Source organism: Struthio camelus, chromosome 24 (genome assembly GCF_040807025.1).
Source record: "Struthio camelus isolate bStrCam1 chromosome 24, bStrCam1.hap1, whole genome shotgun sequence".
In the NCBI taxonomy this organism is placed as follows: domain Eukaryota; kingdom Metazoa; phylum Chordata; class Aves; order Struthioniformes; family Struthionidae; genus Struthio; species Struthio camelus.
Genome location: NC_090965.1, coordinates 2821409 through 2840673, shown reverse-complemented (window position 1 = coordinate 2840673; position 19265 = coordinate 2821409). Strand labels below are relative to the sequence as shown.

General features: G+C 47.3%; 1 protein-coding gene across 1 annotated transcript in view; it reads right to left on the bottom strand.

The window, feature by feature from the left end:
* Positions 1-1504: 1504 nt before the first annotated feature.
* LGR6 (leucine rich repeat containing G protein-coupled receptor 6) overlaps positions 1505-19265 on the bottom strand; it is a 156598-nt gene continuing 138837 nt past the window's right edge. The window contains exons 13-18 of the mRNA XM_068918509.1: positions 16961-17032; positions 15355-15426; positions 14480-14605; positions 12215-12375; positions 4820-4900; positions 1505-4147 (exon numbers count right to left, since the gene is read on the bottom strand). Coding sequence (XP_068774610.1) covers positions 2895-4147; positions 4820-4900; positions 12215-12375; positions 14480-14605; positions 15355-15426; positions 16961-17032 — 1765 coding nt within the window. The 3' untranslated portion in view covers positions 1505-2894. The remainder of the gene's footprint in view (positions 4148-4819; positions 4901-12214; positions 12376-14479; positions 14606-15354; positions 15427-16960; positions 17033-19265) is intronic.

The following is a 19265-nucleotide window of genomic DNA, read 5'->3' as shown; positions in this document are numbered from 1 at the left end:
CAGAAATGATGAGCACGAGCCCTGGAGTCTGGCCATGTTAGTCTCCTAGTTGGTGAACTCAGCATCACCTCTTCCTCTGTATTCAGTACCATGAAGGATATCTGCAAAGCTGTTTGCCAGCTGGTCTATCTCATGGTCATCGCCTTCTGAGACATACATGTCAACAGCACGGCAAGATGTGCCCAGGATGGCTGAGACTGTATAGGGGACAGGCAGGTTTATTGAGGGCTGCAATTCACATAATCCCAAGCAAGCTATTGGCTGTAACCCGCAATCTCTCCAGCTATGGCAGTGTGTCCATGCATATAGGAAGTATGCATAACATCCATAAGTTTTGGGAACCCTGTGTACCAGCTGGGACAACTGGTGACCCAATTCCTGCCAGACTGGCCATGTGGCAGCCTACTTTTGTTGTCCACAACACTGCTCAGCTCCTGCTATCATAATGTAGTGTGACTTTCCCCTGATGGCCCAGGGCCCATGGAGAGCTCAGACACACCATCTGCTGGAGTCAGCTGTCTGTCAAGTGCTTCTCTGGGTACCTTAAGGCCTGCTAGTGTGGCATGAATGCTCCTGGTAGCAGTGCAGGGGATTTCAGACAGAGTTGCAATGTTAGTCTGTGACATGTAGTGATGCTTATCTTGTAAATGTCCCTGGGACTTTTGAATGGGCTTTAAGGTAATTTTTTTGGGGTGTCTTGTAATGTGGGATTTCCTTATAGAATTACGATTTATGCTGGGGATGTATAATCCCACTTCTGAAGGAGCATTTTATTTCTGCAAATCAAATTAGATATGAATCTTTCCCAGTCACCTGCAAGTAAGCAGCCCTGAGGAAACAGAACAAAATGGCTCAGTATTTTTAAAGGACCAAGCATGAGAGTTGATTTTGAACATATGTAGGATGTCGGCCATCTGGATCAGGATCCAAATATTGTAACAGGACTTATTTTTCATAGCTCCCACCTGGGCTGCATAGCAGAGCTTTGAATTCTGTTATTAAATTTGAGGTGCCCATCATCTTCTCTAATCTTAAATTTTCATTCCTCTGATCCTGCTGATCTCTCAAGTTTTTCTTTCCTGATGCTTGAGATAAGACTACAGGGGGCATGTGCAGAGAAGGGAAGCAGAGGTAGGCTGTGGCTAGGGAGTCCATTTTTTATGGAGGACCCTGTTCCTAAACTGCCATGCAGCAGCCACTCTTCTGCTCATGAACCCATACACTGGATGCAGCTGAGCAGCAGATCAGCGGATGCAAGCAGGTGGATCTGGCCCATGGGGTCTAGAGAGGAACAGTGGTGGTGTAATCATCATCATGCTCCTCTGCAGAGGCAGCATTGCCCTCAGGATCTCATTCTTCATTGCCCTTATATGTTGGATTTAATGAGGGGCCCAGTTCTTCAGTCCTTATTGAGGCAAGACAGGTAGCGTCTGAGGCACAGCAGCTTTGTTTTTACTGGGAGAAGCAGGCAGCCAGCTGCTGAAATAACCAACAAGGTGCTTTTCCAACACAAGAGGACAGAAGCCAACCACTGGTTGGCAACGGGGCTCATTTATTACCTCACAAGAATGAATGACATACAGCTGCAGTAATGTCAGCAGAACAGAAGCTTTGCCCAGGGCCTGAGCTCTAGCTGCGGGGACTCCCTACTACGTTGGGTGGCAGTGGGAGAAACTGTGTTACAGTAGAGGGGTTTGGGAGATCCCTGAGCTGCAGGGAGTGAATTTGGGACTGTTTCCAGTGTCCTGTGTCCTCCTGACACCATCGTCCCACCCCGCTGGCCTCTATTCCCTCCTTCTGCCTGAGCTGCTCTCAAAATAGGGGAGAGCAAGCACAGCCCCCAAGCTGGCTGCATGGGGAATATGTACCCAAGAACTGAAAGCCTCTTCTAGGAGTGAGGTTTGATGGCAGTGAGTGATCCATACCTTGTTTCCATTATGCCTGACTGGAAGCCAGGTGGTGCAGGCAGAAGTGTCCTGGTGTGTGTTCCAGTGTGCAGAAGCCACCCCATGAAGAGAACAAACAAGGTGGGGGACAGGCCTGTGTTCCCTCGGGGGCCAGGAGTTGCTATGTTATCTCAGCAAGGCATGTGTAGTCATTTCTCTAAGAGATGGTTTTGGATTTGTCTGCCTTAGGGTTCAGAGACCCCTTTGTTAGACACTGTGAGCCAGACTGAAAGAGGGGCTGAGCATTCCCAGCTTCTGACATCAACTGAAAGTGTGGGTCCTGCCTAACCCATGTGGCTCCTGGCGGGTAAACTATAGCCTCCCAAAATGGAGGCGTTCCAAACCTCAGGTGCACACACGAATACACTGCTTTTTAATCCACTTCCTTTGCTCTTCCTGTCAATGGCATGGGGCAGACGCAAGCCCATTTCCTGGGGTCAGTGGGGCCTTCAGAGGACCCCAAGGGACAAGACCTGAGGCAATGTCGTTGTGGTAGGCCATTTCCACCCATTTCTGCCAGAGCGTGATGGCTTTTGCTTGCTAAGATGTTTCTGCCGTGATAAGACATGATTGGCTTTTCTGCAGGCTTCTGCTTTCTGCTCAGGGCTCTTCCCAGCTTGTGGTGCTACAGGATGACTAGGAGCAGGGTCTCCCTGACACATTTCCTGAGCTGGTGGGGCTCTCTCCCATGCAGTCACTGGCAGGGAAAGCACTCACACAAAAGGTTTATCTCCTGCTGTGGCCAGTCCTGAGTATCTGGAGCTCAGTTTGGAGCTGCCGGGTGAGTGGCAGCTGGCAGTGCGGTGCCTGTTGCCAAGGCTTATATGATGGGGGATGAAGGTGGATGGGTTGTATCGATGCTTTATGTGGAGCAGCCTGCTGTCACCTTGCTGGCCACCCTGTGCTGGGGCTGGCCGTCAGTGTGCGGTGTGGGGCTGTTCTGCATCGCTACTCAGAGGAGGTTTGTAAGTGAGATGTGTAGGGTGGTGTGGGCGGGGAGGAGAAGAAGGTTATCTGGAGGCTGCTGCTGGCTGGATCTTGGCTTTCTGAAGTGACCAGCACCTCACTGTCAGTTAGGCAGGGGCAATACTCAGAGTACCCCCTCTCCTTCCCCCTGGTGCCCACCCTTTGCTGGCAGGGGACCAGTGTCATGGAGGGAAAGCTGTAGCTGTCAAGGATGGGGTGCACTACCAGGGAGTCAGGCGTCTCGAATATGTGGTCGATGTCAGAGAAGCTCACGAGAGCCTGGGTGGAGTCATAGGAGCTTTTCTCGATGTCATCAACCCTACAGGACTGGGGGTAGCTTCCCTTGTCCTGGCCTTTCTGCCTCAGCAGGCGGAGATCATCTCTGAAGTGGGGGTTGAACAGCAGGTAGAGCAGGGGGTTCAGGCAGGCAGGCAAGGGCAGGACCACAAGGAGGATGGATTTGATGACCTCTGGGGTGATGAGGAAAAGGTTGAGCATGGAGGAGAAGGTGAGGAAGGCCACTGGGCAGTAGAGGAGGCAGTTGGTGAAGATCAGCCAGGCCACATGCTTGACCATGGCACAGTCCCAGACAGCGCTGAACTCTCCTTTCAGCAGGTTGCAGTAGAGCCGGATGTAGGTGCCTGTGATAGTCAGGAAGCAGAGCATGTTTGTCATCACTAAGGCCACAGTGAAGCCCAAGGTGGCAGGTTTCCCATCCGGGATGGGATATGGGAGGCAGAGAGGGGATGCTCCATATTCCCCAATGGAGAAGAGAGGCAGAGCTGCAGCAGCAGAGGACAGCAACAGGCAGCAAAGGGCAGCGGCCTTGACCTTGCCTAAGGAGGGTAGCTTCCCATACCCCCGAACACAGGAGACTGAAATGCTGCACTGCACAGCAGCCAGAGTCAGTAGAAAGATGGCAGCCTCCGAGGCAAACACAGACAGGAACCCTGTCACCTTGCAGCCTATGCCAGTCTCCCACCTGGCACCATAATTAGCAAACTGGCCATAGGTCAGGGAATCAACAAGAGCCAGCATGCTGCAGTAAACTCCAGTCAGCATGTTGGCTCCAGCTATGGAGCCGATGACAAACTTAACTGGGGAGAGGTAGCTGGGAGAGGCAAAGACAGCCAAAATGACCAGCCCATTGCAGAGCACTGACACCAGAACGATGACCCACACTCCCAGGCGGATGATCCAGCTCTCAAACAAATGATCACAAGGCTTGAAGGGACCTGAAAGAAAAGAAAGCCCAAAGTTATACCCAGAATATCCTGCTCTGCTCTAGTGGTGCTGCTTGGAGCAATGGCCAGGTGCCAGCCCTGTCTCAGCCCACCAGCCCCATGCTTACTGCATGCCGAGGGCGGGAAAGACGCATACAACATTGTCTGCCCTTTTCTGCAGCAGGATCTGCATGTAACTTGACTCTGTCCCAGGCCCCCTTGTGCTCTTATCCCTGCACTGGGGTGCGCTCCAGCATGCAGAGTAGGGCCTGCTGTCAGAATTTGTCTGGGACAGACACAAGGTGTAGGAAGAGAGCATGTGAGACGAGAATGACCAAACTTATGAGGGCTCCTAAAATGTAAAAAGGTCAGGTTTCAGCACTCCCATTGCAATGTCCTCCTCTGTGTGGAGGAGGGTGCTACAGTGGTGCTATGCTGTGTGGAGAAGGGTGCTGCATGGAGAAGGGTACTATGTCCACTCCTCATAGGAGGACTGCTATATTAGAGTGGGCAAGGCAAGATGCCCTCCTCATTTGTCCCCACATTGGCCAGAGCCCATCAATTCATGCTTGTGATCTGCACATCTGAGAGACACTGCAGGAAGGGCCATGGGAGCCTCTGGATTTAGAGAAGCTCAGAGGATCCCAGCTGTGTTCAAAGGAAAGGTTTTGCCTGGCTGCTTACCTGGGCTGGGTGTGCACTGTATAGTGGGGTGCAGCTTTGATTCCTCAAGATCCAGGTGGAGGTCATCTGCATCTAGGTCATCTGGGGAGAAAGCAGTAGACAAATGATGCTCAGAGGAGAATGAGCAGGGCCAGCAGCTTTCCCCACTGCCTGCGTCCTCTGACAAAGACCTTCCCAGCCAGTTCCTAGCCCACAAGTTCAAAGTAGCTGCTGTGTCCAGTTTGTTCCTTGCAGTCACTGCTGTGGAGGGAGAAGTCATGGAGCTGTCTTGTAAATGCTAATGGGTTGCAATGTGGCCAACCCCCAATGTGGAACCCCTCTTTCAGAAGGTTCATTCCAATATTTGAATTACTAGAATCCCAGACCTAGAGCTGTGTGACTGCAGATCCCTCCTCCCAGCTTGCTGTATTACAAAAAGAAATACTCTGGCCTATGTGGTTACAGAAAACAAAGCCTTTAAATGCATCCTGTAAATGGAAGCTCTCTGGGCAGGACTTGTCCAATGTTAGTTCATCAACAAGGACTTTGGAGCTTTGTTCTAAGAGACCTCTTAACCTCTGCTTCAGTACAAGTTCTTCATCAGCCACCACCACCGCCACCACCACCATCAAATGACTCAGAAGCAAAAAGACATCCCCCCCAACATTTATTGATTTATTTTGTATCTTATGATTTTTTGGGACTGTGATGCCTTGTTTTTAACCCTGAAGGTTCCCAGTCCTGGTTTTGCTCAGAGATAGGCTAATGCTCCATGCCAGCAGGTTCTGGATCCTTGTGATCTATGCAACTGTGAACCAGACTGCACCACACTCACAGCCCAGCCTGATGGACTGGCATCTCCATCACTCTGGCAGCTGCACCTTGACCCAGGCTTGGGTTCTTGTAAGGGGAAGATGGACACTCCTTGGCTGGGGGAGAAGCTGCTGGAAGAGAACGGGGCCAAGACCTCAGCTGTGCTTTCCATGTGCTTTCAGTCTGTGGGCCAAAACCATGGTGTAGGTCATCACCAAGGTGAGTGGCATCCTCTTAGTCTAATCCAAGACATGCTTTTCTGCTTTGTTCCCTGTTGCCCTTCTGAAACCATTGCTGGTTCACTGGGAATAGCACGGTGAGGATAGGTGCTGTGCTGCTGCACCGTTCCCACTCATGGCACCGGCATGGCCTTTTGCTCCCAATGGGGAACTCTGGAGGGTTTTCTGCAGGCGAAAGAAAGGAGAGAGGCTATGTTTTCTGTTTGGCACAGCTTGATAGCCAGAGAGCTTAGACCGAATCTGTGATTGCGGAACGAACTCTCCCTCGGATGATGAGGATGGATGCTGGTACCCTGGTGCGCAGCAGTGATTGCATACAGTCCGTGACAGCTCCAAACACTCTGACCAGGAAGGCAAGTTTTTGTGGTGTTAAGGTGTTGAAGATGCAACTAACTCAAGTAGGATTTGCATGCCTAATCGACTTAGAAATGGTCCCTCTCATGAGGCCTGCTTTGTGCCTGTGTTTGAAAATAAGACTGAGATTATTTGATTAAAGAATGATGACAAATAACGTGCTATCTTTAGTGCCTACTGACAAGCATTGTGGCTTTCTCAACTTCAGCGAGCTTTGGAAAAAAATGCCATTTTAAAAAACTATCCATAGAAGAGTTGAAATATTGCTGCTGCTCTGGAGTCTGGCAAGAAAACACTCACAGTGGGATGGAAAAATATTTCTTCCCCGTATTTCATAGTCTTACAAATCTCCAGTGTCTTTTCCATTCACAGTGCAGAGGCTGTGATGTGCAGCTACAGTACTCAAATCAATGCACAGATTTGCACTTTCTGTGCACCCTGCCATCCAACCCCTGGTAAAGTTAAAATGCAGTCTGCCCCCATTGCTTTTCTCTTCAATAGGCCAGAATGCACAAAGGCTGGTATACCAAAGTATAGGTTAAATAGTTGCATGAGGTGAAGGCAGTGATCTTTTGTTTCACATGGTTTACTGAGCTAGCTGTGAATTGCAGAACAGTCCCTGGCCAGCACAGCAGGATTCAAAGCAGAAAAAGTACCTCCCTCTGCTGGAAATCGGTACTTCCCTCAGCCTGGGAACTGTAGAGAAATGAAAAAATCCATTCTGTTCTAGTAGCAGTCTGCATTGTTTTTGAGGTAGACCCTATTTATTTGAATTCTGCTAAGCCACTTCCACTTTCTGAGGCCTTGTGGGAAAAAACACTTAACCCTTCCTGTGGGAAATGGTCTCCAGCAGGCTGCATGAATGCTACAGTGGGAGGAAGAGGAGGGGAATTGCTGGAGAAGAGATAGAATGAAAAACGTTGGGCTGGATGCTTCTTCCCCTTTTATATTGTCTACCTCATGCAGGATAGTCCCTGTTCAGAGTTTGCAGATAACTCCTCTCTCCCTCAGAGTTAGGGCATGGGCTGCTGCCCAGCAATGAGCTGTGCTGCTATTCTTCTGTCAGCTGCCAGCCTTTTGGTGAGAGAAGAGGCCATGCTGTTATCTGGTCATAGGGTCCAGCTTGTAATGGCCCTGCATGCATATCCCATCCTGTGGGTTTGGCTACCGGGGCTAAGGGCCATAGTTGACAGAGTAGCTCTCTGGCCTTGATTCGAGGAGCTGTGAGGTGCCTTGGCACGAGCCAGCTCCCCCTTCACCTGGGAGGTGTTTTTAAGCTCAGGCTCTTGCACTTGGTCCCTGCCTAAGCTATGTTGCAGGTACGAGTGTGCCTGGTCTTGTACCTTCCTGATCCTGACCCGGATTTACTGATTTGGCTTGCTGGCCTGACCAGCAGACGTGCTTCTTCTCTAGGGACTTGCCTGGTGATATGAACTGCTGGCTGAGCCTAATTAGTGTTGCCAGACCTTCTCTGTTCATCTTTCTCTGGTATGGTGGGAGTGTGACTGTTGGTGAGGACACTACTCTACCTGCCTTGCTGTCATCCTTCCCTTCTGAGGCAGCCACTTTTGATGATCCCTGGTGCTTAAACTTGATCCTGAGCCTTAATTTGTCTGACCTTTAATGGTCACCAGGTTGAGTGCTGCTATTTTAGCTCAGTTCAGGATTTTAGATCCAAGAGGTTCTAGTGAAATGTTACATCCCTGGTTTACAAACAGATAGAAATATTGCTTTGAGAGAATCATTGTTATTTTTGTGGCCAAACTATTAGACTCTGGCAATGAAAAGACTTCCTAATAAATGTCAGCATCAAGGAAGGCAGGGAAGCCTGAGTATCAGTTCAAGCAGTGGGCATCGAAGCCCTGAGAGTTTGATTTGTCTGAAGACATAAATACAGCTAGTTTACTCTTCTCAGCTCCCACATGTGCTATATCTGCTTCATCTCTGTTTAGATAAAAAGCCAAGATATAGTTAGATCCACCTAATTTGTAAGTATTACATAATGAGACCAGGATTAGGTTCCTGCTTTGCTTCTAAGGAAAATTGATGTCTCCCTTTTTTGGTACTGATGGTACTATAGCAGCACTTGAAAGCCTCCAGAAGATCAGAGCTTCTGGCCAGTAGGTCTTCAGATATTTCTGTGCAGTACTGAATGATGGCATTTTACAAGAGACTACTGTCCACCAGGCAGAAGGATAGACTTTTCTCTGTACATCACAGCGATGGGTCTGCAACAATTTCCCCTGGATCTAACAAAGAGGGCTCGTACTGTGTGTTCTCACACACAGCTTTCCCAGATCTCTGTCATGTGTGTGTCCTATGCAAAGTTTTAGCAAAATATCATAATGAGTGGTGAAGCAGGGGCTCATACATTAATGTTCATGATTTATAATTTGTAAAGTTATAACATTATGCTTTAATGAAATTGTAAATTGGAGAAAACATCTCATAACCTACATTCATAAATGTTCAGCTAATATTTTAGAAATATATCATATTATATAAAATAACTATATTATATACTTTATATATATTATATGTTATATATTATATATTATATTATATTATATATAATAGCTATACAGCTATATTATAGAAATGCTCATGGAAAGATGTAAAGGAGGACAGTGAATGACTTATTCCCCCGCCATACCACCTGGGTTTCAGCACTCAGTCAAAGAGAAGGATGCTGGCAGATTAATCAGAGAAGGGCAGACAGAAGGGCTTACTCCAGCTTAGGCTATGAAAAGGAGCAAGATGCCGGGACACCTGCTTTTGGGGCAATCTAGTAGACTTCTTGAATGACAGGAGTAGGAAAAGTATAGCTCTAAGGACTTTCCAGGGCTTGTTGAATGGTTGCAGCAGTTATTTAGTCAGTTTTACAAGCTAATGGAGATGCTGGGCTGGGTAAGACAGTGATTGTGGCCAAGGATGACCATAGGTGTGTAACCTCTTCTCTCTGTAGCTTTGTTCTGTTACTGCAAACATATTCTTTTAAGTAAATGTATCCCTTTCTATCCTTAAACCAGTGATCCTCAAGAGGGATGCTGGGAATGTGATGGAGGTACCTCATGGCAATGGTAGTGCTTTGCCTGCCCTCCCTCTATAACCAATTCTGGGAAGATGGCAGGAGTGAGGGAATAAGGGACAGATGTGCTATGTGACAAGCCTATGAGCTGTCTTTGGGCTGGTGCCTAGCCACATGGGATAGGCTTGGGGCAGGGATATCTGCTAAGCACTGCCAATTTTAATCCAAAAACACATATCCAAACCATACCAAAAGTTTGAGAAATAAAGCCTTAAATATCTATAGTGAGAAGGAGACTGAATAATCAGATATGCACTACCACACTTCTTCAGGCCCAAAGTGGCCATTACCCAGAGGCAAATAGCTATGCTTGGGTGGTGTCTCCTACCCAGCAGGCAGGGATCCTGGGAGTCCAGGACCCTTGGGAAACCAGGAGACAGCAGAGCAGTCCTCAGGGTCTGTTACAACCACAAGTATCTGTGGTTGGAGTTCAGATGGTCACTTGGTGCATGGGCTCTGCTGAAGGCTGGACGCTGTATGTTACAGCCTGCCTAGGAAACACACTGGGAAGAAGTGTTGCCTGGCTGTTGGAGCAGGACTGTGCGACTCGAGGACCATTTCTTGCCTGTGAGCACTGTACACGTCTGGCCTGAGACAAGTCTCCACCTGTGCCTCTCATTGTCCATCTGTGAAATTCTGTAGACTTGTTTGTAAAGGGCTCCTCAGTCCCTGCTGAAGCATTATGTAACACCTAGAGGACGTAATTATCTGGAAACTTGCCCCATCTCTCCCTCACAAGTTCTCCCATAGCACTGCCCTGATGAACCTGGCCACACACTGCAGGGAAAATATTCTGAGTTGTTTGCTCTTAATGAGACCACTTTATCTCTTGCAGGGAAGGAATGTCTGAGAGTTTTGTTCCTCCATAATGGGGAACGGTTACAAGATTCATATAACAGGGCTGAATACCATCGAAAAGGAGGCTTCGGGAACAGAAATAAAGCAACAATTAATTAACTAAAATAACGATATTACAAAACCCTCGTTGTCAAGAAGAGAGCGTGCATTATAGACCATTTTGCTAGAGAGTCACGTGCGAGGGCTATGCTTAGTAAGGATGTTCTTGTGCATTCAACATTTGCACCTTTGTAGTTTGATATTTCAGACAAACTCAGTGCTTTAACATCTGCAACTCTGACCTTATACGAGCTGCTAAGAGTCTCTTCTGGCAGTCACTCAGCATTTCTCTCTGATCCTAATGTCTCATGAACACACACATAATCTGAGAGACTGAGACTTACTTGGAGGCTTGGGAGCCTTGTAGAAGGCATTGGTCTTCTGACAGGGCCAGGATAGTGCATCCTTTCAGATATTAAACGGCTTCAGTTGCACTGAATGGTCTGGTCACCATCAAGAGCAGATCTGTAACCATTGCTACAGTCCCTCTCAGCAAACCAGATCTTTTCACAGTTTCATTGAAGATGTTGTAATGTGCTGCTCAAAGACCCTGAGTATATGCACCACGATTATTACTGTATGGGCTGCATTAATGATGGAAAAATAACCCAGCTGAGAAGAAATTCCTGCAGCAATGACCTTAACATATGGCTCCTCTGTACTGTCTGTCCAGTGTAACCACCAAGTCTACTGCATTTCCCGGAGTCACACCATGCTAGCAGGCATCTCATTAGCTAGCCTCTAACTGGACATTTTACGCTGCTAAACTTATTCTTGGGTTGCGAAGTATCAGAGTAGGGCAGATGGCAGGAATAAGGAACACAGGGCTCATGACTCACTCACTAGCTGTGTAATAAGGTATCAAACAGCATCCATGTTATCCTTCCTCCCGTCACTGCTATAACACAGAGTTCCCCATATAAACCCAACTGCTCTGGGTCAATATCTTTCTCTGGATCTTGTCTTGCCTGCTTAGGAAACAAGAGGAGACTCTGCATGCTCCCTATTTCTGGCTGAACATACAGTTGTCTTAGGAACAGGTGAATAAAGTGTGGCTGTATTGGTCCTTGAGGGCATAGCACCCTCCCTATCTCCTGCAGAAATGCAATGAGATGTGCTTCTGTTTACAGGATGCCCCAAGTCTCACAAGTGCATGTGGCCTCTGTATTTACACAAAAATATAAACAATGCAGCACCCAAGCTAAAATGCTATTTCTGCTCTCTAGCAGTTACAGAGGAAACAAAGAAGCTTGTGCTTTTCTTTGCATTTTTCTGAGATTCCCTTCACAAGGGATCAGACCAGCTTTTGGCAAGGAGCTGCCATTGAGATGTGAGGCTGTGGGTGCAACAGATTTCAAGAGTGTCCATGTAGAAGTGCATTTTGGAGCACTGAAAAAATTGACTCTTGAACAGAAACCCCTCCTTAGTCTTAACTGTGGAGCAACTTCTGCCCTGCATAACCCAGCCCCCATGCTGAACTCATCCAGCCACCTGCACGTTCCAGTTGTTTAAGCTCAGCCATCCATGATTTCTTAGGATTCTTCAGTCTCCTTTCATTCAGATTCATCTTAGAGACCATCCTCAGCTGTGTGTCATAGCAACAAAGGCTGACATTCTGCCAGAGACTCTGTACTGCCTGGAAGCCTAATGACCAAGGCCAGAAACTGTTCCGTGTAACCTCGGCTACCTCACCCAGATGGCTTGTGTGGCCTCCCTTTATAGTCAGCATGGTCAAATTAGTGCTTGTGTCCATGCTGTTGAAGACTGCCAAATCTTTCTGTTAGATTGTGAAGGTTTAGAAGCACCAGATAAGCTCTTTCTTCTTTCCTCCAATGCAGTGACACTGACTGAAGTCCATTCACAGCAACTTGCTACCGGAAATGGAGAAGGATGTCTGCCTTCTCTCTGATGCAGGTCTAACTCCATGGCCTGCAATGGAAACACTCCTGCAAATGCAGGATCACATCCAAATTTGTAGCATGGCCCAGCCCACAGGTTGGTCACCATTCAGCCATATTTACTTACAGTGGTTATCGGCGTGACCTGGAAACAATTCCATGGTCCTCTTATGGGGATCCTCCTCCTCAGGGCTCGTATCTTCTGCCTCCCATTGGTTGGACACCTTGAAGAAGCTGCTGCAGCTTCCATAAGCACAGCACTGGTAAGCATAAGGTACCTCAAGGACTCTGCAAAGGGAGAAAGCAGAACTTTTAGGCATTTCACTTCCCTGACTTGATTCTCCATTGCTTTGCACTTCGTGTGTAATTGTCACGTTTATCAGCTGATGGTTACACTGAAGCATGACTGCTCTCTGGTGTAAGGGACTCAGGGTAGGACAGAATGAGGATCCACTCACCCCACTGTGCCTCACAATGCCTCTGCTTTTTGATGCTTAAAAGACTGTCTTTCTGCCAATGAGGTATCATCAAACACCAGGTTTGGAAGCTGCACGAAAGTTTCTGGACAATTCCCCAAAATCTTTCTGCAGATCTCCTAAAACTGAATTAACCTTTCTTTCCCATGCTTGCTAGCTATATGCCATATGCACTTCCTTTGCATGTAGAGTTGTCAGTTTTTGCCCTGGGTCCATCTTTTTGCTGGGCAACCTTTCTTTTATCCTTCATTAAGGTGAGTAGCTTCCCAAGAGCTTGGGCAAATGCAAGATACCCCTTGCTTGTTGTAGCAGGTCAGCGATGCACACCCAAACTCTGATTCTATGACTGTGGCTCACCCCTGCCATCCTTGGCAGGGAAATCTCAGCTATCTCAAATGTGGCAAGTTATTTTAATGTGTCTGATTTCTAATAGAAAGTAGAATTGTTAGTTGTTAATTATAGTGTGTATTATACGGTTCATTAAACAGCAGTTGAATAGCATCTAGAAAAAATAGCAGGCTGTCAGTTAGAAGTTGCATTTTCTTCAAAGATAGATAGCAAACTGCTACTTCTTTACTGGAAGTCTGAAAGACTGATCATGAAGTTAAATGAACCTTAAGTTTGCCAGACAGTTAAGGCAAGTTAACTGATCAAGTTTACTGATCTTCTGACAAGATCAGTAAATATGGTGAAACTCTTAGCATATTCTAAAAATATGCTTTTATTTTAAGTTCCCAAACATTTTTAGCCGAGTTCTGGGAGGCTATGGAAACTCTGTATACAAACTTGCTTCCTGTTATAAACTCCAAATTAAATCCTGTTATTGAAAGGTGGTAGGAAGGTACAGATCCTCCTAGCGTGGCTAAGAACGATTATCAGGTGATTTCTTCAGATGTGGAATGTTCTAAGAATAAAACTACTTAGTAGCAATACCCCCAAATTTGGGAAATGCTAATGGGTCTACTGGCTGGCCTGGTTCAATGAACCACTCCTGCAGTCTCAGTCTCTCTAGTACAAATGTAAAGAAGCTCCACAGATGTCAGTGGAATTACTTTAGACAAGGAAACGCCCCTGCAATCGCTGAATTTGACCCACACTGCACCAAGGACTGCCATCTTGGCTGTGGAAAGCCCTCCAGAAGTTTCTGAGATCCCTTACCATTTTGAAAACAGTCATGCAGCAGATCCTGGCTATGATGAGTCAGAAAAATCAAAAGCCCCGCAGCCACTACTGCCAAGGCAGACTGAAGTGACAGCTCAACACTTCTTCTCATTAGACCTGAGTTATTAAGCTCAGCCTTGGTACAGTGACCTCTGACTCCTTCAGTGGAGGTTTAAATTTGAGTAACTCTGGCCCTGGGAACTCTCAGCTTGTATTGGTTGAGTGGGAACATCAGCTCACAAATCTTTGCTGCAACATATCCCCAAGGCAATTACCTATGAGACCCAAGCAGGTCACGGTTTCACCTCAGGGGGATTCGAATAATCAGTAGCACTGTGCAGTGGGTCCCTCACTGTGAGGGAAGGTGGAGTGCTGGAGACCCACTGCTAATGAAGGGACAGGAGAGCCAGAGTTTGCAGTGTAGCACTGAACTCCAAGCCTTTTGTAGCCTCATTTTGCTCAGCTTGACCCCTTCTGGCTCCTCATTAATCCATAGCAGATAAGGCATGGCCACACAAACAGCATTTACTGAAGGAAAGCTGGATGTCATTAGCTAGGACTGGCTTCTGAGAATGTTTTCCATTGAGCTGGGCGCGTTAGCAGCAGATGAGGCTTGCTCAACCTACTGGCCTGAAAGGATGGAGGAAAGCATGAGGTAAACAAGGAAAACAGGATGCCGATTGATATAAACAAATACAGGCCATGTTGAGAACCGGAAGTAAAGGAGTGAACAGGGCCCAGTGTACTATCAGTACCTCAGTTTGGGGAAGCTCTCCTTGGAGAAGGGCTCAGAGAGAGCCAGATTGCCTTGGAGCTTCAGATGGGTCAGTCCACCCAAACCGTCCAGAGGCAGTGTGACCAGCTGGTTATCAGTCAAGTCCCTGGTGAAGGAAAAGCAAAGAGGGACAGCATGATTAGGGTTTTGGTGCTAGTGATACCTCAGCCAAGCAGAGGTTCAGGGAGTCATACTGTCTGCCTTGGTTGCTCCCTGAAATGTGATGCTGAAATGGGGCTGGGTGTTGCAGGGAGCCAGGATCTTCTGGAAACAAATGGATCCCTAGAGGAAATGAGTGGACAGGGGTTAATGCTCATTCTGAAAGCTCTGTGTGATATCTACCTCCCTGTGCACCTATCTATCTATCTCATTCATTTCTCCCCCAACCACTTCGTCGTGTGATAGCTCAGGTATGACTGTAGCTCATGGCTCATAAAATGCTGACAAATCTTAGCCAGGGGACTGAGGATTGGGGAAATCCTCCAGAGCCAACGAAGATGGTCTGTGATGGCTCATGTTGAAATGGACTGTTATGCTGAACTTTATTAAAGGCATCAGGCAGATATGAGAACATCAGAAAGTGAATATAATGGGTTAAGTGTTCAGGGTGTGAGCATCTTGAAGATGGCCATTTCTGCACTCTCATCCTCCCTCTAATATTGACAGGAATCCTTGGAATTTGGTTTGCCCGTGTCAAGTGCTGAGACAAGCACCTCTGGTAAGACTGGATGCCTCAGCACTGCACCCTTCTGAAATCTAAATGTCAGGTGCCCTGGTAGCTTGGGAAGTCAATCTGAGGTCCTCAGATATTTGCTTTCTGTGGCCCACTGTGAAAGAAATATCACTGCAACTTACAGCTTGGTGAGTGAGTGCAGCATCACAAAGGCTTCAGGATGAATAAATTGGATGTAATTCCAACTCAAGTCTCTGCAAGGCAAGGATATGCCAGTAAGAGGGGTGTAGAGCAGAACAGTGCAGCTGCTGACGCTGGCTGAGCAAGGGATTAGATGCAAACAAATGTGGGATCTACAGCTCCTTGATCTGCAGTAAGTTCTGTCTCACTCCAGCTCCTTGGAGGCAAATATCATTGGATATCTGGGTCTCTCTCTGGATAGTTTCTAACAGAGGGCACAAGGGTTTGCTTTGCAGCAGCTCCTTCATTGATACCAATGGGCCCATTTCTGGACTCATTTCTGTAAATCTGGAGATTTTATGCTCATATGCTAAACCTCGGAGCACTAGGCATGTTATGCCTTCCTTAGTGCCGGAGCATCCTTAATGCAGTCACAATGTTGGGTGCCCAGGCTAGGGCAATAGGGTCAGGATCTGTGTGGAGGGTGGAACAAGGTCATCTTAAATGTGCCCTGTCATATATGGACGCGCCTCAACAAACTTTTACTCTCTGCCTCCATCTGAGCTAGAGGTCTCATCTCACTCTGAGCCAGGGTTACCTGGCCCAGATGTACATGTCACGCTGCAGAATTCTGAAGTTTAGGTGAGATGAATCCTTCCCACAAGGACCCAGAAAATACCCAAAGACAAATGCTAGAGTGTAGATGCGCAGAGGTATGTTTGTGTGACTATTGTGTGGCAGCAGCATGGTCATATTTGTGTGTGTGCCGTCTGTAGTGTTACATGCAATATGTGCATATCTGTGTAGTTAGTCAGCATGGAGTACGACACATATGGGATCTCTAGGACACAGAAATTGCTGCACCATAGGAAAAAACTTTTATGCGATTCATTTCACTGTCTAAAAGAATAGTAGGCGCAGACCATTAGCACTTGGAGGGCTCGTCCCACACATCACAGGGAGAATCACTTCTGACAGAGACAGAGGTGCTTTACTAGCTTCTAAAAGGTGCCATGAACTTAAGTGGGCTGTCCACTGCACGGTCAGTACACATGTATGATATGTGCATGCTTTTGTCCAATTAATATGGCTAGTGTGTGCATCGAATTGTGGGGAGACAATCCCAAATGAAATGAGATGCTCTGTACAGATGTGAGGTCCAGAAATGTTCCCTGCAACAGCGGGGACTAGTGTGCATAGGTAAAGGGGTGCTAGAGCCCCTGCACACCCCCTGGCATCCACATGATGGATGGCACCTGTGTGTCAGACACATCGTGGGCTGGTATGCCCTGTGCACTGCTAAACTCAGCTTCACTGGCCCACTCACAGCCTCCATCAATGCCAGCTCAGTCCAGTGGCTCTGCATGCCGCAGGGAGATCAGAGTAAAGGTTTCTGCCGCAGAGCCCTGCTGCCCCTGTTCTTTCACAAGGGGAGGTGGAAGAAGGTGGGACCAGACAGCTTAGTGGTGAAAGCAAAGCTTCTCCGCAGAAACAGAGGGAGGGGATTGGGAAGCTACATGTCAGCTTGACTGGGTGCTAAGGGTTCCCCTTCCCCCGCTGCAAAAAGGTCAGTCATTCACACTGCCAGCCAAGCCCGGCTATACTTACATGGAGCGCAGGGCCATTAGCTGCCCAAAGGTATCTGCTCTGATTTCATGGATCTTATTGTGCTGGAGACCACTGAAAAGACAAGAGGCTGGCTTTAGAAAATAGCTGAGGTCGCTTTCATACTTTGTAGGGATCTCTGTCCCACTGCAGCAGATGTAAACAGTGTCACAGTGGAAGTTGCCATCCGAGCCATGTGAGGTTGGAAAACCTGCTCTTATTTCAAGGGATAAACAGGCTGAACAACAAAACAGCTCAAAGCCATCTTCTCCCAAGGGCAGCTCCAGGGCTCAGACAGCTTCCCCTTTGGATGCCATCACGGCACAGCAAAGTGCCATTGATGTAGGGTGGTTAAAGGCTCCCAGTCATCTCCAAAGCCACTCCAATTCCCCACTCTGTTCCACTCTGAGCCTACAAATGCTCCATTACACAGCCAAAGAGGAGGGCTTGGAGCCAGTGAGTCCACAAGTGCAGCTCCGTGTGGCTCTTCAGGAAGGACTACATGGTGCTGCTCTTTGCATCGGTTATGATGAAGGGGGTTTGAGGGCTGAAGGGAACTCAGCTTCTCAGGAAGAACAATCCTGCTGAACCTGCCATCCAAATCTTGCACATGTTCTTTGATAAAGTACCTCAGCCCCTTCACAGCTCCCTTCCAGCAGCACCTATTGCGTTCTCAGGTGCAGGAGAGGGCTGTAAGAGCTGGCTGTGCTGTTAGCAGACTGGACTGTACACTTCCTGCACCACTGTGGAGATATCCAGCACTGATCCAAGCATCCACTTGGTGGGAAACATTCACAATTTGTCAGTTTTCTTTCCTCTGATTTGGAATAATGGTAAATATTTTTAAAATTTCCTGCAAAATGGCCATCATGAATTCCCAGACCTGCAAAAGTGTCCTCCTCAATGTGTGATATTCTGCAAGGGTCACTGTGCAGTGCTTTACCAGTAACAATGCCCAGGGTGTTTCTTGGGTAGCTAGCCTGCCTTTCAGAAATGACCTTGACTCATCTCACAAATGCTCACGAGGGTCAGCAAGCAATGGCTGTCATGTCTTAGCTGGTATTTGATCATATGTTCATGTGTCAGAGGCAGGAGCTTGAGACTCTCACACCTACTATACCGATGGTTTCTCAGTGTCCTGTGTAGTCAAAAAAACACTGCTTGTACTTCTGGTTTAGATTTCAGGTGAGGGCCTTAGGGAGCTCTGTGCACAAATTTGGGGAGATGGGGATCTCAGGTAGCAAGGCTGGGTGTGCACTGATTTGGGGATGTGGGAAGAAGGGGTATTGTAGCAAGCTAGTGAAAGATAATTCAAGGATGTTTAGCTGCAAGGGACCATCTGTGTGTTCCAGGTTAAATCCTGCACATTGGCAGTTACAGCAGAGCGACTGGCACATGTAAGTTGTTTGCATGCCAGGCTGTACCACCATGCACAACCAAACTTATTTCCAACTCATTTCCTAGCAGAAGTGAAGATATCTGGTGGGGTTGGGGCTGACAGGATGATAACTTTGGACTTAAGGGACCAAATTTCCATTTTATAAGAAAACATTAATTTAAGACATGGTCCGTCTAACATAAGAAGTCTGAAAGAGGGTTTTACTGCACTTTTGTGTTGATGACCAGCCAGAATTTGGCATATTATGAAATACTGTAAAAAGAAATGCAGGCACCATGAGTGAAACTACAAGTTCAGATTTCTGAAAATTTGTCTTTTTTGGGTGCTTTTTGCATTTTTTTAATGTTTTCCTGGGGATACTTTAGACAAAAATATTACAGCACCTGCCCCCCTCCCATCAATGTCAAAGATCAGTGCTTTTTGTCTGGAGAGATTTTTTGATGAAAAATTTCTGCCCAGCTCTGCTCTCAGAGCTCCCAAAGAGGCAATATGGGCTGTGCAGCTCTCAGTTTCATGTCTCAGTTTCATATTTCACACTCTGGCTTAACTTTCAGTTTTGCGGAGGCTGGATGAAGTGGTATATCTCTTCAGGTTGTGGTGCTGCAGAGAGCAGGGACTACCTCTCCAAGGGACTTCTATGTTTTGGTGGGATGCTGCTCCCACACATCTATTGTTTCAAGCTACAGAATTCTAAAAAGAGACCATGGTGTTTATTATTGTTTTTTTTTTCCCTCATGAAGGCTAAGAACTCCTGCTGCTTCGATTTGAGAGGTGGGGTCAGCTCTGACAATCCAGATACTTTGAACTGAGCATGAATAACACTGTCTCAGAGCAATGGAGGTGCCTCCCAGGGCCCAGAGGAGACCCAGATCAAGTGCTATCCATGAGGAAAGAGTCAGTATTCCCTAC